Raw genomic sequence first — 18,537 nt, forward strand, 5'->3', positions numbered from 1 at the left:
CTTGCTGCTGGCGTCCCCAGCTACTTAGACTTGGGACAGTGTGCTCGATCCGTGGACTGGTGATCGGGAAAGAGTTTCTGGCCCTGGTTTTCCTTGACCAAGAGAATGATACTCATCTGGACCATTGTGTCCTTCCCTAAAAAATGAGATGCTAGAATTAAGTGAACTCTGCATGTTTGATTGTGACCAATGTATTAGACACTCAGGATAGATTGCATTATTATTAGGAATTATATTATTCCTATATAATTATTAGGAATTATTATTCATAATAATTAGGAAGGTCACAGAAGGCTCTCACTAGTTAGGAGAGAAGACCCACATAAATAAAATACTGCATGGGCTTTAGTGACAATATTTCATTGCTTTTTAGGAGAGGTGTGAGTTAGTACCTCAGGGAAGAGAGTGTACGGAAGGAGATAGGCTTTTACAAGAACGATTTTGTTTCGTGTGTTGAGAATATAGTCTTAGAAAAAAGCTTCAGAGTTGTGAAGGTGTACATAAGGACTTCAGAAATAATACTCTCTCAGAACTCCCAGTCATCCCCCATCAGTGAAGATTTTGTTTCATGCAGAGAAGCTGCTCCAGAGACTGCCGTATGCCATCCTTCCCCAGATGGCTTCCAGCAGGTGCTCGTCTATTAAGAGAATGCTTTTTCCAGAGAAAACACAGACTCGCAGTTGCTGTGGGGGTGAAGTAAAGATGAGTGATCCCATCTACGAAGAGGGGGAATGGAGCAGTTTTGAATAAAAATGAAAAGTAACCAATAAGCATAGGATACAAAATGGTTTTATGTCTTTTCCAAAGAATGCATATTTGAAAAAGTGGGAGATACAGAACTTGTCAGATTAGCAAGTGTCATGTAGCTGACTTAGCAGTATATGTTGATTGACGAAGATTTTATATCCTTTTAGTGATTTTTACATGAATTATCTTATTCAGAGATGTGCACTAAGATTAATGTATCAGAGTATGCAATTTGCAGTGTTGTTCTTAAAACTTGTTTTTAAAACTTGGAAGCAACCTAAGTGGCCCAGTAGATAATAAAGTAGTTAAATTATGGCATATATTAATGGGCAAAATGCCTTATAGTCATTCCTAATGTTTTAACCCCATCTTTAAAGGAACACATAGGGACGCTTGGGTGGCTCAGTCCATTAAGCCTCTGCCTTCAGGTCAGAGTCCCACATTGGACTCCTTGCTCAGTGGGGAGCCTGCTTCTCCCCCCTGCTTGTGCTCGTTCTCTTTCTCTCTCTGACAAATAAATGTAATCTTTTAAAAATAAATAAAGGAATACACAGAAAAATGGTAATCTTCTATAGTGTAACTTTTAATTTTTCCATGAAATTCCAAGTATGAATGCCAAAACATTGATACAGTTATCCATGGTGTTAAAGGGATTAAAAACATGTTTTGTGTAATTTCTAAATACAGTAAGTTCCTTTATATTATAGAAGGATATAGTTTTAAGCATATGGCAGATGTGTAACTTTTGAGTGTCCCTCTCCATCTTTGTCTGGGTCTACACTTTTCCTGTCCTTTGTTCTAGAAGGCCATTAAGCTTATTCTTGGCCAGAATTCTCACCTGGTAGCTTGCTAAGAGCCTGCTGGCCCTCATGTTTCCCCACCAGTTTCCTTTTTCCTTTTAGTTTTAATGATGTGTGTGTGTAAGGGTACAGACTGTTCTCTTTCCTTTGTTTTTCTGCTTGCAGTTTCGTTTATTGTATCTTGGGCATTGTCTTTACACCTTTACACGTAACTTCTTCATTTTATTTTCTTTCTTGTCCTCATGTCCCTTCTCTTGGGTTGCTGCTGCAGGCAGTCCTCTTTTCCATCTGACTCTTCCACTTGTGTTCCTCCCCTTGCTCCATTTTTCTCTTCAGATGAACCAGAAAAGGTCCTTGTTCGTAGCTAACAAATAATAATTTTGATAAACCTAAGCCCGGGGGGCGGCGGATTATGTCTTCCAATAAAATACAGACATAAGATACGAGATTTAAGGTTTTCAGCCTCTAAAGGTCTTGAAAATACCTTGAAGTCTGCCTTCAGGATCTGTAGTGGTCTCCATCACACCACAGCTCCTTAAATACAAGCATTCAAGAGAAAATTAAGAATTTGTCATTTTATGTTATTTTATGCCCTCTTTAGAAGTACAGAGTATTTTAGAATCTTTGTAATAACCATAACCTTCCCTTAGTGTGGGAACTCTGTCACCACTTAACACTTATTTTTTTCATTTATACTTTTTTTAAAAAATTTATTTATTTATTTAACAGACAGAGATCACAAGTAGGCGGGTGGGGGGGGGAGCAGGCTCTCGGTGGCAGAGAGCCCGATGTGGGGCTCGATCCCAGGACTCTGGGATCATGACCTAAGCTGAAGGCAGAGGCTTTAACCCGCTGAGCCACCCAGGTGCCCCTCATTTATACTTCCTAAAAATAGAAAACTATGTTGTAAGATCCAGGTAACAAGCCTGGAAACAAACTTTTGAAATACTGCCAGTGTACATCTTCACATTAGCAGTGAGGAGGACTCTCTGCCAGGAGCAGGCTGCATGCATTGTGTGTCTGGATTGAAATTTGGTGACACCAGAGCAGAGTAAGAGGAGTGGTTAGTTGAGAACAAGGTTCTGGAGGGACTGCTTAATGGTTTGCTTAATGTTGATAAAAATGGCTGGGGGGGGGGGTGCCATGCTCATTCTGCAATGGAATTTGATGCCAGTGGCATATAGCAAGAGCTAGCCAAACCGTATGAGTAAATGGAGACCAAATGGAGAGGTCATGGGCAGTGACAATAGCTGGAAAACGATGCTGAGCTCTCCCAGTGGCCTTTATGGTTAGGTCAGCTCTTCTCTAAATAGAACGGTTTAGATCTTCCTGTTTCAAGGAAACTAGATTAGATAACCTGTCAGTCCCTTCTAAGTCTCCTAGTCTGCCAGAGGTTCTTAATTAGAAGATACTCTGTTAATCAGTGCACCTTATTCGTTGTATTTGTGCCAGCAGTTAAGGAAAGTGATTGAACCTTTCTCATTGTCAGAATAGCAGACACTTCTAGCATTACACGTTTTTGCTTCACTGTGGCCAGAAATTACCTCACAATATTTTTGGAATGGAATTTAATGATATGACCAAACTATAGAGTTTAGAATGTTTACCATTTTACTTTGTGTCTTCCTAGATGGAAACATTGTACAGTTATCTCCTCAGTGTGTTGTCAGGGGTGGACCAGGATTTGGAGTAGGGTATGTCATTTCTGAAAGGGTTTGGGGTTAGGCATTTAGCAGAGGCTTGTTTGGACCATTATATTTCCACAGGTAGAATGAGTTCTTAGACTGAGGAAGCAAAATTCCATTCAGATCACCTCTATACTTCTCCACTTTTCCACTTTCATGACCTTGGTTTTGAATTTAGTTTCTGTCTCAGTTATATAATTGCTACTTTGTAGTGATCTATATCTTTGGAATTCCAGTAGAGAGAAACAAGGTTCCAGTGGGAAGGTTTTGTTAAAATTTTTTTGTTTTGCTTTTTCATTTTTTTTAGATGATGCTATGAGAATGTAAGCCATTGTTAAAAGCTCCCTTTTGACTGCTGTTCTGAAAATGAAATTTTGCAGTTAGTTGTTTCTTTTAGAGTATATCTGGCAGCTGAAGCAGAACCTACTTTCTCAGAATATTGATACACTTTCCGCTATTTCTTCTAATCAGCTCCACAAATTTATTAGCTACCAGCTGTATACAGGGCATTACTCTAGGTGCTGGAGATACAGAGGTGAACAAATTGCTCTCTTGACCCTTCTTTGGGCGGGGGAGGGGAAGATAAAGCAAAAATTTTAAATGTCTGATAGCTTTATAGAGAATTGTTGTGATGAAATTGACATAATAGCTACCTTAGATTAGGTATTCAGTAAGGGCTTCTCTGACAAAGTAAATTTAAGCTTGAGGTTTAAATGAAAAGGGAAAAATAAGCCAGCCCAGATCCTCCAGTATCAGGGAGGAGAGCATTCCAAGCAGAAGAAATTGTGAGGGCAAAGGCCCTGAGGCAGATGGGAGCTTAGCATGCACAAGAAAGATGGAAGGATGGGTGGACAGTGACATAGAAGAGAGGGTCCCAAGTGGCAAGTAGGGTGAGGTCCTGTAGGGCTTTGTGGGCCAAGTTAAAGGCTTGAGTTTTATTTTTAATGCAGTGGAAAAATCATTGAAAGGTTCTAAAGCAGGTTTTAATGATCACTCTCTTATTGTGGGAGAAGAGTAGAAATACTGGTGGTTTGGATCAGGGTGCCAACATTGAGAAACTCTGATGTCTATAATACATTGTCTTGAAGAAGTTTGGCTGTATGAAGGAAAGCACACAAATGGGGGGAGATAAAAGGAAGGTTTGTGTTTTGCTACTGAAATGGGAGATTCTGAAGGATGCCTGTGTGCTTACTCTAGGGAGTTGTCCAGAAAAAGAGGGAAATCTTGGTGATGCTGGGGATCAGGACGGGGCTTGAAGGTACAGTGCCTTTGAGATGTTAGAAAGGATAAGATCAGAACACAAATGGAGGACTTGTGTTTTGGAAGACCTTAAACATTTGGGTGCACAATTGAGGCAGGAAAAATGAGCATGTGTCCTGGGAGGATTTTGATGGGAAAAATGAAGAATCCTGCCCATTGGCCCACAATTTCTCAAAGAAAACAGGCAGGGCTTTTAAGTCAGAGTGAAAATGGAGGAGCAAAGGGAACAGGAGATTTGCAGAATAACGGTAAAATGCCCGAGTCATTGGAGAACGGGGAACAGGCCATTAGTGAAAGGAGAAAGGAAGATTACTGGTGATGTTGAACTCACAGAAGGTTACTGAGCATACTTTTAAAAGTTGGTGCATATGCTGTGTCTGTCCTCCCTGCCAGCCCAGTAGATACAAACTCCATGAAGGCAGGCCCTGGGTCTGTTGTACTCACATTCTTTCTTCCCTCCTCGGGGTTTGATACACTGCCTGCTCTGTATTGAGGTGAGGGTGTGAACAAGTGAATGAATGAGTGTTTAATGGCGCCTTCAAGTGCAAGTACAGCAGATGTGCATGATGGGTTTCCTCGTTACAGATGGTTTTGGAGGGGCGAGGGTACAGGATTTGCAGAGGGTTGTTACAAAGCAACAATGGTGATGGCTCTTAAATCTTAAACTAAGCAAGGCTGGGTGAAGATAGGAGGGCTGGTAGGCGGGAAGAAGAGGGAGGGTCGGTGGATTCGCATTCATAGGAGACTGTGGTGGCGGGAGGTGTCTGTGATTTTGGAGGTGAAGCTGTCTGTAAGATGACAAAGTTCGGGTATGTCCTGGCAGTGTGAAGGAGATGTGATAGAGGAAGGGTACACTGAGGGGAAGCTTCAGGGTCTGAGACGACAGGGGTGAGGAGTGTGGTCTGTATGGGTGATAGGTGATGTCTCTATAAATGATGAGAGATAGAGACAGAGAGACAGACAGACTTGGGGGCCAGGTGCTGCAGTTCTAAGTGATGAAAGAACCTAGTGGTCAGATTGGCCCTGTTAATGGAAAAACCCCTGTTAACAGTCTGTAATATCTAAATTCATTCCCCTTCATCTCGCTTTTACTCAGAATAAAAATAGTAGTGAGCTTCGCCCCCCCACCTCCACCCCAGGAGGGCCTTGCCTCTGTACAAGCTTGCTTCTGTCTGATTTGTCCATTTCCTTCTTGAAGCTGGCTTATATCAGTTTTAATTCTGCCTTTGGCGAATCGTTATTATATAATCTTCCCATTTGCTATATAAAAATTCTGCCTAACTTGCTCTTTAAATTAGTTCCTACTTAATTATAGTAGGTGACCTCTAGCTTTTGAGCTGGTTATTAATTTTGACGTCTTTTTGGCATTAACTCTGTTCCTCCTTTTTTGGGTTGTTATCATAATGAAAACATGTATTCTTCTTGGCTTCCTCTATCTTTAGTTACACTGTGATTCTTCTAAAAACAAATAAGAGTAATGTCTTAGTTCCCTTTGCAAACCTCGTTCACTGTAATTTCAGATTTGGTTCATATTTCTTATTGCTAGAAGGAATGTCACATATATCACCCAGTGGCCTCATTTTAGGGATAGTAAAAACGAGGCTCAGGAGATAAATCACTGTTAACTAGTTGCAGAATCTGACTTCTGGTTTCCAGTCTAGTATTTCACCCCATCCCAAATGCAATTAGAATGGTCTTTTTAGTAGTAAATGTTAGAGTTATTATATTTGCTATTTCCTGTGTGATGGGGTTATGGGAAACCCAAAATCCAGTAATCAGTACAGCCTCTAATGCTCTGGACAGTTGGTAAACGATTCAGAGATGAGGAGGTAGGGGCAGATATTTTAATTCTTAGGACAAGGAAAGAGATAAAGTTGCTTGCCTGAGCTCTTGAAACTGATAGTAACCTTGAGTGCTTACTGTGGGCCGGTTGCTGGTCAGGTGCTGTACGTAGATTCATTGACTCTTCATAACAGCCCTGTGATGTGTAGATACCAATATTTAACCTAGCTTTATGAAGAAAGAAAGAAAGGCAAAGGGATTCAGTAACTCTTGGCCAAGCTTCACAGAGTAGAACCCAGGCAATCTGACTGGAGCCTGATCTTTTAACCACGACTTTGTTTACTCAGAGTGGCCGTGTGTGTTCTCTACTGCTCTGACCATGAGAATTAATACTGCCTGATTTCAGACTGTGTGGTTATAAGAATGATCAGGAGAGTGAAAGGTAAATTGTGGAGAAAGGAAAGAGATTATAATCTTCCAAAAATGAAACTACAGGAGACTATATTTAAGGCTGCAGGTCTTGGTAATCTGCTAGGTTGGTAGCAGGGTTTGGCTGTGGAAGGATAACACTTCACCTTTTCTTTAGTTATAAATGAACTTTTCTTATTCGTCCAGCCCATTCCTCAGATTCCATATTGTCAGAGAGAAAGGAAGAAACAGAAAAGAGGACCCCTTGTTGAGTTTAGATCTCCTGAACACACACAGGATCAGTCAGAAGTTCCCATGACACAGGGCATTGACAGTGAGCTCCTTGCTTGGTTCTTCACCTAAGAAGAGACCGGCCCAGGTCCATCTCTCCTGAGTCGGAAAGGCTCAGCTCTCTGAAGAGACTTCTGCCCGGGTGCAGGCTGCCACGGGCTGAGCCTGGCTGTCTGAGGTAAGATGAAACTCTCTGAGCGTGTACTCGTGGGCAAAGCTGGCAGGATGGCTGTCGCTGCCGAAGCTGGCGGCATCCTTACCCCCTGGAACATCCCAACCCTGGTCACCTCCTGCATACTAGGAACGGAGACTCAAGTTATTACCCTTAAAAAAAGGTGTAGTCTGAGACACTGCTGTAAGGACGATAAGGTTCCATCTTTTAATAAATATATTTTGAACAGTTATATCTACTTTAAAAAATAGAATTAATCAATTTGCTTTTGAATTGTCTACTTTATGTGGGCCTCTATCATGAAGATGGAATATCAGAATAATTGAATATATTCACTTACTGTTTTCCCCAGGAATTTGTAAACTTAAAATTAAATTGCATCAGCCATAACTGCCTCAACCATCTGCAGTCCAAGCTCATTTTACCCCTGGGACAGAGCTACCATTTTTGCCCTTGGTGCTGCTGTTTGCCTACTTACCTTAGGGTGGATTTACCTAGTTTCATGAGTCATTTGTTTGACTTCTCATTTCACAAGATTATTCTGAAGGAAATTTCTGTATTGATAACTGGCCCTAGGTATTTCATTCTGTCTACAAATTTGATCATTAAAAATACCCTCACAAGTAAGACAGAGGTGATGAATTTTTCCCACTTTCATTTACATATTGACCCCAGTATGAAGTTACTCAAAAGTATGTACAACTCTGTACAGATTCCCCTCCTAGGATTAGATACAGAAACAGGCTAAAATAAAAAAGTTTTCAGCATAACTTGGTGTGATGTCATTTACTTTCTCAGCCTTTTAGCCTGTGGGTCAAAAGATTTGTTATTCCAGAACAGTTGAGATTGAAGTATAACAAGCGAAAGCGTGGCATTTTTTCTGTTTTAATAGTCTGTTCTTTTACTTTTTAAGATACGTAGTTTTTTGGTTGTGGGTTTTTTTTTTTTTTTGGACCTCAACTAAGCATGATTTGGATACCTCCTCCAGAGTTCTAAATGACCTGATTCCCTTCTGCTGAAAAACCGAGGATGAGGTGGTGAACTGTTTTCGCTAAACCTTTGTTCCCAAAGTCCTCCCTTTTACAAGTGCCTGAAGTCATGCCAGAGAATATTTGTCTAAAGATTTGAAGGCGTTCTGAATTTTGTCTGGTTAAATCACTAAAATATATATATGATTAGAAAATGTCTGGTGAACAAAATCTTAAATCATTTAGATCAAAAATGACTTGCTACTTCCACTTATCGTGTTTTCATAAAAGCAGTTTTCAAAATATGTTTTCTTAAAATATCTTCAAAATAGTTCCTGGTTGAATGGAAACAAGTGTTGGGAAAATTCTCTTACTGCAGACGTATTCATTAGTGTGGTGATAGCATTGCCAAAAGGAAGGAAAACGTGCCAGGGCAAACACGCTCAGTCCTGAGAATGTTCCTTCTCTGAATTCTGAATTCCTAGCCTGTTCTTTCTCTGTCTCCTCCCCTCCTCGTCCAGAAGTTGCATTGTTGCCATCATTATCTAGAATGTGAGTGGCTTTGTCAGAAATGCTCTCCACAGCTTGTCTGAGAGCAAATATAAAGGAGATACACTCCTTTCTGTTTATTTGCTTTGGGTGTTTTTCTAACAGTTGAAAAAGCCTGGTATAGGAAGAGATCATTGTAGTTTGGAGATTGTTTTTTGGGTAGAATCGGTCTGGCTGAATTTGTTCCTCCAAGGCAAGGTTATAAACTCTGTTTCTGCCTACTTCGGAGTAGTCCGTGGATTTTGTATCTCTTTGTGGTATTTTAGCATGTTGTTAGCCTTGTTTGTATTGCGTGCTCCAGAATATTTCTGTACCTAAAAATGTGCCTTGCAGAATTAATTTCCTTTATGGACTTAACTGTTGGACATTTCCTCTAAACTCCACTGTTGCCAGAGCTCTGGCCATTGTTACTGAATCCTGGATTGTTAGAGCTGATAGTCCCTTTATTAACAGAATGAAGAGCGGAGATTTTGGAGATCATACAGTCTGGCTATTTCATGTGAAGACCTAGACCCACAGAAGTGAAGCGATCTAGCCAGGCCTGCAGTTAATAGCAGGGTTGGGACCAGAACTCAAGTCCTGTGAATCCTGTCCTATTTCCCGTCTGAATTTGCCCTCTGTCTCAGAGCGCAGATGATGTTTTATACTTAGCAGGGGCACTGGGGATTAGACTCCAGCCCATTTATTACTAAGAGTGTGTTTACTAAGTCCTTTTTGGCACTATTATGTACTCTTGGATTCAACCAAGCCAGAATCTTGACTTAATTGAAAACTGTGCAAACTCTATTGATTCCAAATGTAATCTCCAGACCTTGTACCAGGAGGGAGGCACCTTAATCCTTCAGAGACTGTTTTGGTAAACATTTAAAGCTCTTCTGACCCTAGCTGTTTTCTTAACACCTTTGGGGTTCCCTGTGCCATCAGATTGATTAAACTTCATTTTTACTGTGGGAGAGACAGCCCGCTCCATTTTGCTCTAGCCCTTTGTTCTGTCCCCAGCACTAAGGTGCTGTGACCTGATTGAGCTGTTTCCTTATTCACCTGAGGGTTTTGGTTTTGTTTTTTGTTTTTTGGTTTTTTTTGTTAAGAGATAAGACTTTTGTTAGAAACAAAAATTTTAAAGAGGGATTGTATGTATCACTATTTTAGCTAAGTCTCTGGCTTCCCACCTCAGAATGATTTAAAATCCATACCCTTAAAAGGGCCCACAAATGCTCATCACCTCTCTGACCTCGCTTCTTGGCTTCTCCTTACTCACTGCTTCAGCCTCACCAGTCTCTGCTGGTCTTCAGACACAGCAAGCAAAGTCCTGATGTGTTTTGCTCTTGGCTATTGGTGTTGTATAGACGCTCTTCCCCTAGATACTGAATGATTCCTCCCTTACCTCCTCCTAATTAAAATTGACACCTTCTCCCTGAGGCCCTCCCTGACCATCCCATTTACAACTGCAGCCCCCACCCCAGCATTCCTGTCTGGCACCTTCTAGCAGAGTACTTCTGTTCATAAAGAGCTCTCCAAGGGCTTCTTGGCTTGTAGCGCTGGGGCCCTCTGCCATAGATGTTGCTTTCCTAGGTGCGTGCTACTCATGAACCATCTAGCAGAAGCAGGATTTAAGCATCAAGAACTAATTTTAAGTTTTTATTTATTTTTATTTTTAAAAAGATTATTTATTTATTTGACAGAGAGAGATCACAAGTAGGCAGAGTCAGGCAGAGGGGGGGCATGCAGGCTCCCTGCTGAGCAGAGAGCCTGATGCGGGGCTCGATCCCAGGACCCTGAGATCATGACCTGAGCCAAAGGCAGCGGCTTAGTCCACTGAGCCACCTAGGCGCCCCACGAATTTTAAGTTTTTAATTGTGTCTCAAGCCAAAGTACTTTTCACATAATAGAATGAGTCTCTTGAATTAAACCATCTAGTGGCTAAACATCAGTGTTTCCCACTCATCCGGAAGTTTCTCAGCAATTGTGATAGCAGTAGATTCCCGATTGTAACTGATCTGGAGGATCACATGCCTTATAACCTGAAGATCTTTTTTTATTTGGGGGGGTAATGAATTTATAATACTTAAACAAGAACGTGTAAGACCTGAGATCAAATAAAATAGTTGATTTTCCTTAAAATGGTTCAGCATTAGATAACCTATGTATAATTGGGTCTGCTTTAGAGTGTTTGCTACTGTTCATAATTTTTTTTTAACTTGAAAGGATTTTTTTCCCCAACTATTAAAATGACACAATGTAGAAATTTTGGAAAGTCAGGAGAGTATTAACTAATACAGGAGTCTCTCAAAGTTGACTACTGTTGACACTTGGTTGTTTCCTTCTAGCTTTTTTGACATTGCTGTCAAATCCTACTTTGGGTATGGGATTGGGGAGCAGGGTGGTGATGCGATTTGAAAACTATAATGGAGAAAATATTCCCACCATGAAGAATTACAACCACTGTTAACAGTTGTATATGTTTGCTTCTAGTGTACTACCTATGTGCACACTTAAAAAAAATAAAAAGATCAAATAATATACAAGCCCATTACCTCTTTTTAAAAGAAATAGTGTTGTAGATAGATTCATCTTTAATCACCATTCCCCTTCTGTGCCCTGTTCCCACATGATCTTGACCCTGCACCCTCCCTGAAATAATTACTTCGGTAAGTTCGTTTTATATTGGTCCAGTACAGTTTTCTGTACTTTTTTTTTGTTACAGAGATAGATAGCATTGCCTTGTTTTATTTTATCTAAATGGTGTCATGCTACAAATACTATTCTGAAACTTTTTTTCCTCCCCTCAGCTATGGGTCTATCCAAATTGATACTTAGCTAGTTCATTACCATAGGACTCCCAGCATATGGATATACTACAGTCTCTCCAATCCCTTTGATAGGATTGCATTTGGTTCTTGGCGTTTAAAATAATGCTGGAACAAATACCCTCATGGTTCTTCATGGATATATTTATTAGTGTTTTTGCAAGCTCATATAGAATTGTTATCCTCTTAACATTAAGACATGAACATTTATATTGGCTTAGTTTAATCTCTTCAATAAACACATACTTAAATCTAGACTTGGAAGCAACTTATTTCCTTAATGAAAAATTAATATGAAATAGTAATTGGATACAAGTCATTTCTTTTTGCATCGGAGTAATCTAAACATTGCATGGGCTCTCGAGAGAATTAGAGAAAACAAGCTATTTCAACATGAAAGAGTAAAAAACAAAATTTAGAAGCATAGTTAGTATTGGAGTGACTAGAGCAAGCAAAGACTGAAATACATAACCAGGATTTTGTATATCTGTTTCCTGAGTCTAGAGAAGTTTTTTAGATTTTTCCAAGATGACCTTTTTGAAACTCGTCCTTGAGGATCGTCCTCTAATGCCCCTTCTCAGCACTTTCCTGGTATCTTCCTCTTTCCCTCTCATGCCCTCAACTCTGTCAGTTCTTTGTGCGCTCTGACTTGTGTTCCGTCCCGCCGCTGCGGTGACCTCCTGGGGAAAGTGTGCTGCCTGGCTACCTTTATGCCCTGAGCCAGCACAGTGCCTGACAAACAGGTATTAACCAAGTATATTTTGAATGAGGGAAAGAGAAATGTGGGGGTAGGGGGGTGAAAGAGGGTGGGATTGGGAGGGACATAGTGACTGTCACTGTAGTAGGGAACATCAGTTTATTGAAAGTGTGAAATGGCACAAAGAAGACTCGAGATGAGGAGATAAAATGACAGCTTTGACAGTGGACCTCTTCTTTAGCATATTGTCATTTGCATATATATAAACTGATTAAATCACTAATTTTTTAAAGGTAATTCTTTTTTTTAAAAGATTTTCTTTATTTATTAGAGATCACAAGTAGGCAGAGAGAGAAGGAAGCAGGCTCGCCACAGAGCAGAGAGCCCAATATGGGGCTCAATCCCAGGACCCTGGGATCATGACCTGAGCCGAAGGCAGAGGCTTTAACCCACTGACCCACCCAGGCACCCAAATCACTGACTAAGTTAGAGAAAAAATTAGTTTCTCCTTGGAACTTAAATGTCAATATATTTGTTAAAAAGTCTAGTAGATAGTAGAGCATGTGACCCTTGATCTCAGGATTGTGAGTTCGAGTACCACATTGGATGTGGAGATTACTTAAAAATAAAATCTTTTATAAAAATTATAGGTACATAATTTGTTAAAGTCTCTGCTTGTTTTTCTAGAATAAATCAAAAAACTTGAATCCCTGACAGATACAGCCATCTGACAGATTTTTTTTTTTTACTCCTTGCCTCATTTCTTGGTTGCCCCAATTTTAATCAAAAAACTGGGTTTCCTGGAATGAGTAGACTAAAGTTAAAGGAAATATTTTGGTCACCATTCTTATGAAATCCTTGGTGGTTTGGAAGCGGTGCTGCTTTAGTGTTTCAACAGCTTCATTGATGTTCCGCACACAGTGTAGCCCGGCAGTATACCAGTAACTGAGCCTCAGAAGGAGAAGTTCAAATGCAGAACCTCTAAATTTAGAGATTGAACAATAAAACCTTTGGGAGGGAAGTCAGAGTAGCTTTCTTAACTTTCTGATAAAAGGAATCGGCACCAGTTACAACCCATTTAGGACTACACATTTTCTTGGCAGGTACCCTTCATAGCTCAGAAAAGTCTCTCAATGATTATTCTGTATATAAGAAGCTGCATTGCTCTCAAAGTTTGCTCATTTTTTAAATAGAACTCTGATGTGCTTTAAGTAATTGACACTGTCAGGAGAATATATCGTCTTATCAGTAACCAAGCATATAAGATTAAAAGTAATGAGTTACGGGTATCATCAACTTTTTCCAATACTGAAATTGTTTCCAGTACTGAAATACTTAAAAACGAATTGTTCTCTGGACACTTTTTTGCTGCTAATTAACATCTCTTTTTACAGGATTCATGAATAAAATTTTCCATCCCAACATTGATGAAGCGTAAGTAACTGTTTAAAAATGTTTAAATCTTAGCAGCAACTGCTCTTTTTAGCGTTCATCTCTCTCTCTCTCTCCATTATTAAAAAAAAAAAAAGCCTCAATTATCTTTTTGGATTTTATCAGCGGAGAGGACTGTGTGGCCACTTACACTATGGAGTCCAGGGTTCTGATACTCGAAACCACTTAGTGCAGGTCCTGCTGTTGGGCTGCTTAGTTTTTCCATTGTCGTGCATGGGTCCTTCATTCCGTGTGAGACCTAGCTAGCATTTGCCCTGCTCCACGGCTCTGTTCTCTTTGTGTGGACACAATTCAGAGATCAGTTTTCTGTATACAAATGTACTGTTTCCAGCCCCTAAGTGTTTCTGGGTTCTTGAGAGTAAAGCAAACATGAATGGCTGTAGTTTCATTTCAGTTAGTGAATCTTATTTACCCTTTCTTTCCTTCTAACATCTTATTAGTGATGCTTTAAAATGTTCCTCCTGTTGTGTACTTCCAATGCTGTTTGCAGTACATGAATTTTTTGTTCCGCAGTTTTTCCTTGTCACAGCACTAAATTCTGCTGTTACACACATACACAGGAGGTGCTCTGAGCGGGTCATGCACACACATCATGCCCCATTGTCCCCACACACTCTGTGTCCATCACCGGGGCATGATCCACAGGGATGCTTTGTTAGTCACCACAGCACAGTCAGATGCACGAATTGAATACAGCCCAGTACTACTTAATCTACTGCCACATTCTGCCACACATACCTTTTGGGCACTATCCCCCACCCCCACCCCCCACCACGTCAGTGACGGGTCATCAGCCCAGGACATGTATTGCATTTACTTGTCATGTTTCTTTAAACTACTTTAATCTGGAATAGTTCCTCAGCTTTTTTAAAGTTGATGTTTTAAAAGAATATAGATCAGTTATTTTAAAGACCGCCCCCCAGTTTGGGGTTGTGTGGGGTTTCCTCCTCATTAGAGCCAGAGGATGCACGTCCGGCCCGAAGTGCCACGTCCTGGGCAGGCGCACAGGTTTGTCTGCCTCACCCTCTGCCAGGTCCTCCGTGTGAATCCTCAGCACCTGCTTAAGGTGTTGTCTGGTTTCTCCATTGTGTAGTTGCGGGTTTTCCCTTTCAGTCTGTAAGGAAACACTTAAGATTTCGTATATATTCTGCTCCTCATCGTACTTTCCCTAATTGGGATTCTTTCTTTCTCTTTTTCTTTTTCTTTTCTTTTTTTTGACCTATTAAAGTTACTTTTCTTGATAAGTAAAATTAGTTGCCAGATACATGCAACTAGCTTTCTAATTTTTTAAAAAATGCCATTCTTTCCATCTGTTTCAGGTCAGGAACTGTGTGTCTAGATGTAATTAATCAAACTTGGACAGCTCTCTATGGTGAGTTTGGCCATGGAATATTTTTTAGAGATGTTGAGACACTGCCTAAAAAATGTTGTTTGGCTTTTCTTCTCTGGTTTAAGATGTTTTGTTGGGAATGGGAAGGGATGATGAGGGCCTGGATGGGAAAGTTTTATCAGTGAAAAAAATATTTTCTCTGAAGTACGAACTTCGATTTAGCAGTGGAAGTTTAAAATAATCTTGTGGGATTCTGCACTTAAGGTGTAGTGATGTATGAATGCAGACCTACAAATACACACATAAAAACATTGTGTGTGTGTGTGTGTGTGTGTGTATTCAGAAGCACACTGTCTACCTGTTCACTTGTAATACCTTTGAATTTTGGAAAAACTCCTAGGAATGTCCCTGTGAAGTGAGATATGGTGTATTAAGAGGTTTGGGAGTCTGCTGTTTTGAAGCTCAAAATCTCATGAAACAAAGAATAATTTAACCTTGCCTCAGTGCTGATATCAACATCTCTTCTTAGGATGAATCATGATACATCGTGATACAATGCTAAGTATCACAGAGAGATACAAGGAGTATCACGCCTTCTCTCCCTGAGCTTGTAACTTGGAGAGTTAAGAATGTTTTGAAATATACTTAATTTGGGATGCAATAAACGGATCTGTATCCCCACTTATCCAAGTTCTCAGGTGTCACAGACTTTGCTCTCATGCCCCTCCCCATAAGGCTTCCTCTGATGCTCCAGCTGCAGGCAATCTCTGCTCACTTCTGCATTTTATATCCCTTTTTTTGTGGCCCACTTTTGCTTTGTACCTGTGTGTGTTGTTCATGCCTTTTTGTGCCACTAGATTATTCCTGCCACAGGGGTCACTGGGGCGCATGTGTGATGGGTCTGTATGTCCCAACACTTCCTTATACAGCACCTTGTACCCATGTGTGGTGAAAGAATGGGAGGTGCACATAATGAACAACTGCCCAGAGGTCCAAGGAGATCACTGTAGGTAGGGCTTAACCAGAGGTGGCCTTTCTTACCGAACAGTGGGGAGACATCTTACTCCAGCCATAATCTGCAAGCTACCTTGCCAGACATGCCTGTACTAGGTGCATCAGACTCATGGCAGAAGGCTGGTCACTGGCAGCACACGGTTAATCCTTTTTTTCCTCTGCCTGGAGTTGTCGTCCCTGGTCTTTATATGGCTGGGCTCCTTCTTTTCTCCCCTCAGACATCTCTCAGAGAAGCCTCCTTTCCTAGATACCCCATGTAAAACAGCATTGCTCTATAGCATAGCACTCTGTTTTAAAAATCTGTCTTTAAAACCAGCATTTATTGTTTATCTTGTCTTACTCGATTGTAAGCTCCACAAGAGCAGGAACTGTGTGTGTGTGTATGTGTACACACTGGTATACAAGTGCCCAAACAGTGCCTGGTGTACATAAGGGTTCAGATATTTGTTGAGCTAGTGACTGAATTAATCATGCCTCATATTGTTAAACATGAGAATTTTAGGGATATGATGGCTTATAAGGAGATGAGGCAACAAGAAGGAACATATACTCTGAGGTTAGTTAAATGGGTTCCTTTTAAGATTTTTTTTTTTTTTTTTTTTGGTAAAAATGTCTCATGGCAGGCTGCCTGGAATAGCTGATGTAATGATGTATTTTCTTAAACTGCATTCACATTTTAAAAATGTACATAACAATACTGTGGGCTGGTTCCAATTACAGTAAAATAAATTGGACTCAACTAATTCTTTTACTGTTGACCAGAAAAGCTTTGTGGAAGAGATTTGCTGATTCTCAAGTACTTCACATCTCAGAAACAGATTTTTTAAAATAACAGCTTGTGGAATTATAACTCATACATGTGAAACTCACCCATTTAAAGCATGTAATTTGATAGTTTTTTAAGCAAACTCAGTTGTATACAAGCATTACCACATTTTCATCATAGATTTTCTTCACCTTAAAAAAAAAAATCCCTTAGGGACGCCTGGGTGGCTCAGTTAGTTAAGTGGCTCAGGTCATGATCCTGGAATCCCAGGATCAGGTCCCACATCGGACTCCCAGCTCCATGGGGAGTCGTCTTCTCCCTCTGACCTTCTTCCCTCTCACCTTCTTCCCTCTCGTGCTCTCTCTCTCTCAGATAAATAAAATCTTAAAAAAAAAAAATCCCTTAGCCCTTATCCCGAAGCCCCCAACCATAGGCAATGACTGATCTACTTTTTGTCCTTATAGATTTGCCTATTCTGGAATTTTTAATGGTGGAATATATAATACGTGGTCTCTTGTGACTGGTTTTTTTCAGTTCACGTCATGTTTTCAAGATTGATCACGTTGTTGTATGACTCAGTACTTCATACCTTGTATGACCAGATAATAGATAATACTGCATTTTACAGCTATCACATTTTTATCCATTTGTCAGATGATGGACAATTGGGTCGTTTCTACCTTCTGGCTTTTTTGAATAGTTTGTATGTTGACATAACGTTTTCATTTCTTGGGTGTCTGCCTAGGGGCAGAATTGTTGGGTGACATGGTAACACTCTGGTCAGCCATTTGAGGAACTGACAGACTATTTTCCAAAGTGGTTGTACCATTTTACTTCACTTCCATTGGCTGTATGAGGTTCAGAACAGAACTTGAAAGCAGAAGCCCAACATGACTTAAGATTTCATCACGTCTGTAGAATGTTAGGAAAGCTTTCCTTTGTAAAGCACTTAGTAACAAGGATTAAATCACATTGGTCGAAGTGAACTTCTCTTTCCCTATTACATGTGTATGAGTTACCATTCAGTGTTCCATAATAAGTAAACATGGACAAGACTAACATGTAGGTAAGTACAGGAACCCAAGAAGGAGTATTATTAGAGTGTAGTCAAAAATACACTCATGGGTCCACCTGGGTGACTCAGTCAGTTAAGCGGCTAACTCTTGACCCCAGGGTCTTGAGTTCAAGCCCTATATTACTCAGCATGGGAGAACTGTTCTGACACTTTGCTGAAACCCAAACTACTACTCAAGAAAATTCATTTTTGTTCATGGAAAGTTTTAGAACAGGTAATTATAATTGATACAAAAGTACACAGAAATGGTTGGTACAGAAACTGAATTTTTACTGCGAACTGCTAAGGCCTCTGGCATTGAAAGTTAATCTATAATTGGTGAATTTATTGGAGTCATTCAGTTTCCTGCTGTGATTCTTCAGAGAGTCTTAGTTCTGAGGACAAAAAACCGAATTTAATATAAAACAACTAATAGGAGAAAGTTGGCGTGTTAACACAAATACTCAACTGAAAACCAAAAGGCTTAGCCTGGCAACCAAAACTTGTTTCAACACCTCTACTGTGTAATATGGTAAGGAGCAGGGAATTACTTGTGAAATTTCCTGCAATTAACTTTGCCTCAAGGCATGTACTCCGCAGTGGATGTACATAGTTTTCGGGTAGCAGCAATTCCCAGTTGACACTTCAGGTGTATACTTATCATAACCTGCTATTAATCAGTGTCCCTGTTTGTGGCAGCTTTAGTCCTCTAGTCCCCCGACTCATTGTTTCTATTCTCATGCTGTTTTCCTTTG

General features: G+C 40.3%; 1 protein-coding gene across 1 annotated transcript in view; it reads left to right on the forward strand.

The window, feature by feature from the left end:
- The window catches only part of UBE2H (ubiquitin conjugating enzyme E2 H), a 104,641-nt gene that overhangs the window by 65,620 nt on the left and 20,484 nt on the right, over positions 1-18,537 (forward strand). Inside the window, exons 4-5 of the mRNA XM_046020586.1 lie at positions 13,561-13,600; positions 14,938-14,990. Of these exons, the coding sequence (XP_045876542.1) occupies positions 13,561-13,600; positions 14,938-14,990 (93 nt within the window). The remainder of the gene's footprint in view (positions 1-13,560; positions 13,601-14,937; positions 14,991-18,537) is intronic.

The sequence above is a fragment of the Meles meles genome, chromosome 10 (assembly GCF_922984935.1).
Source record: "Meles meles chromosome 10, mMelMel3.1 paternal haplotype, whole genome shotgun sequence".
NCBI lineage: Eukaryota > Metazoa > Chordata > Mammalia > Carnivora > Mustelidae > Meles > Meles meles.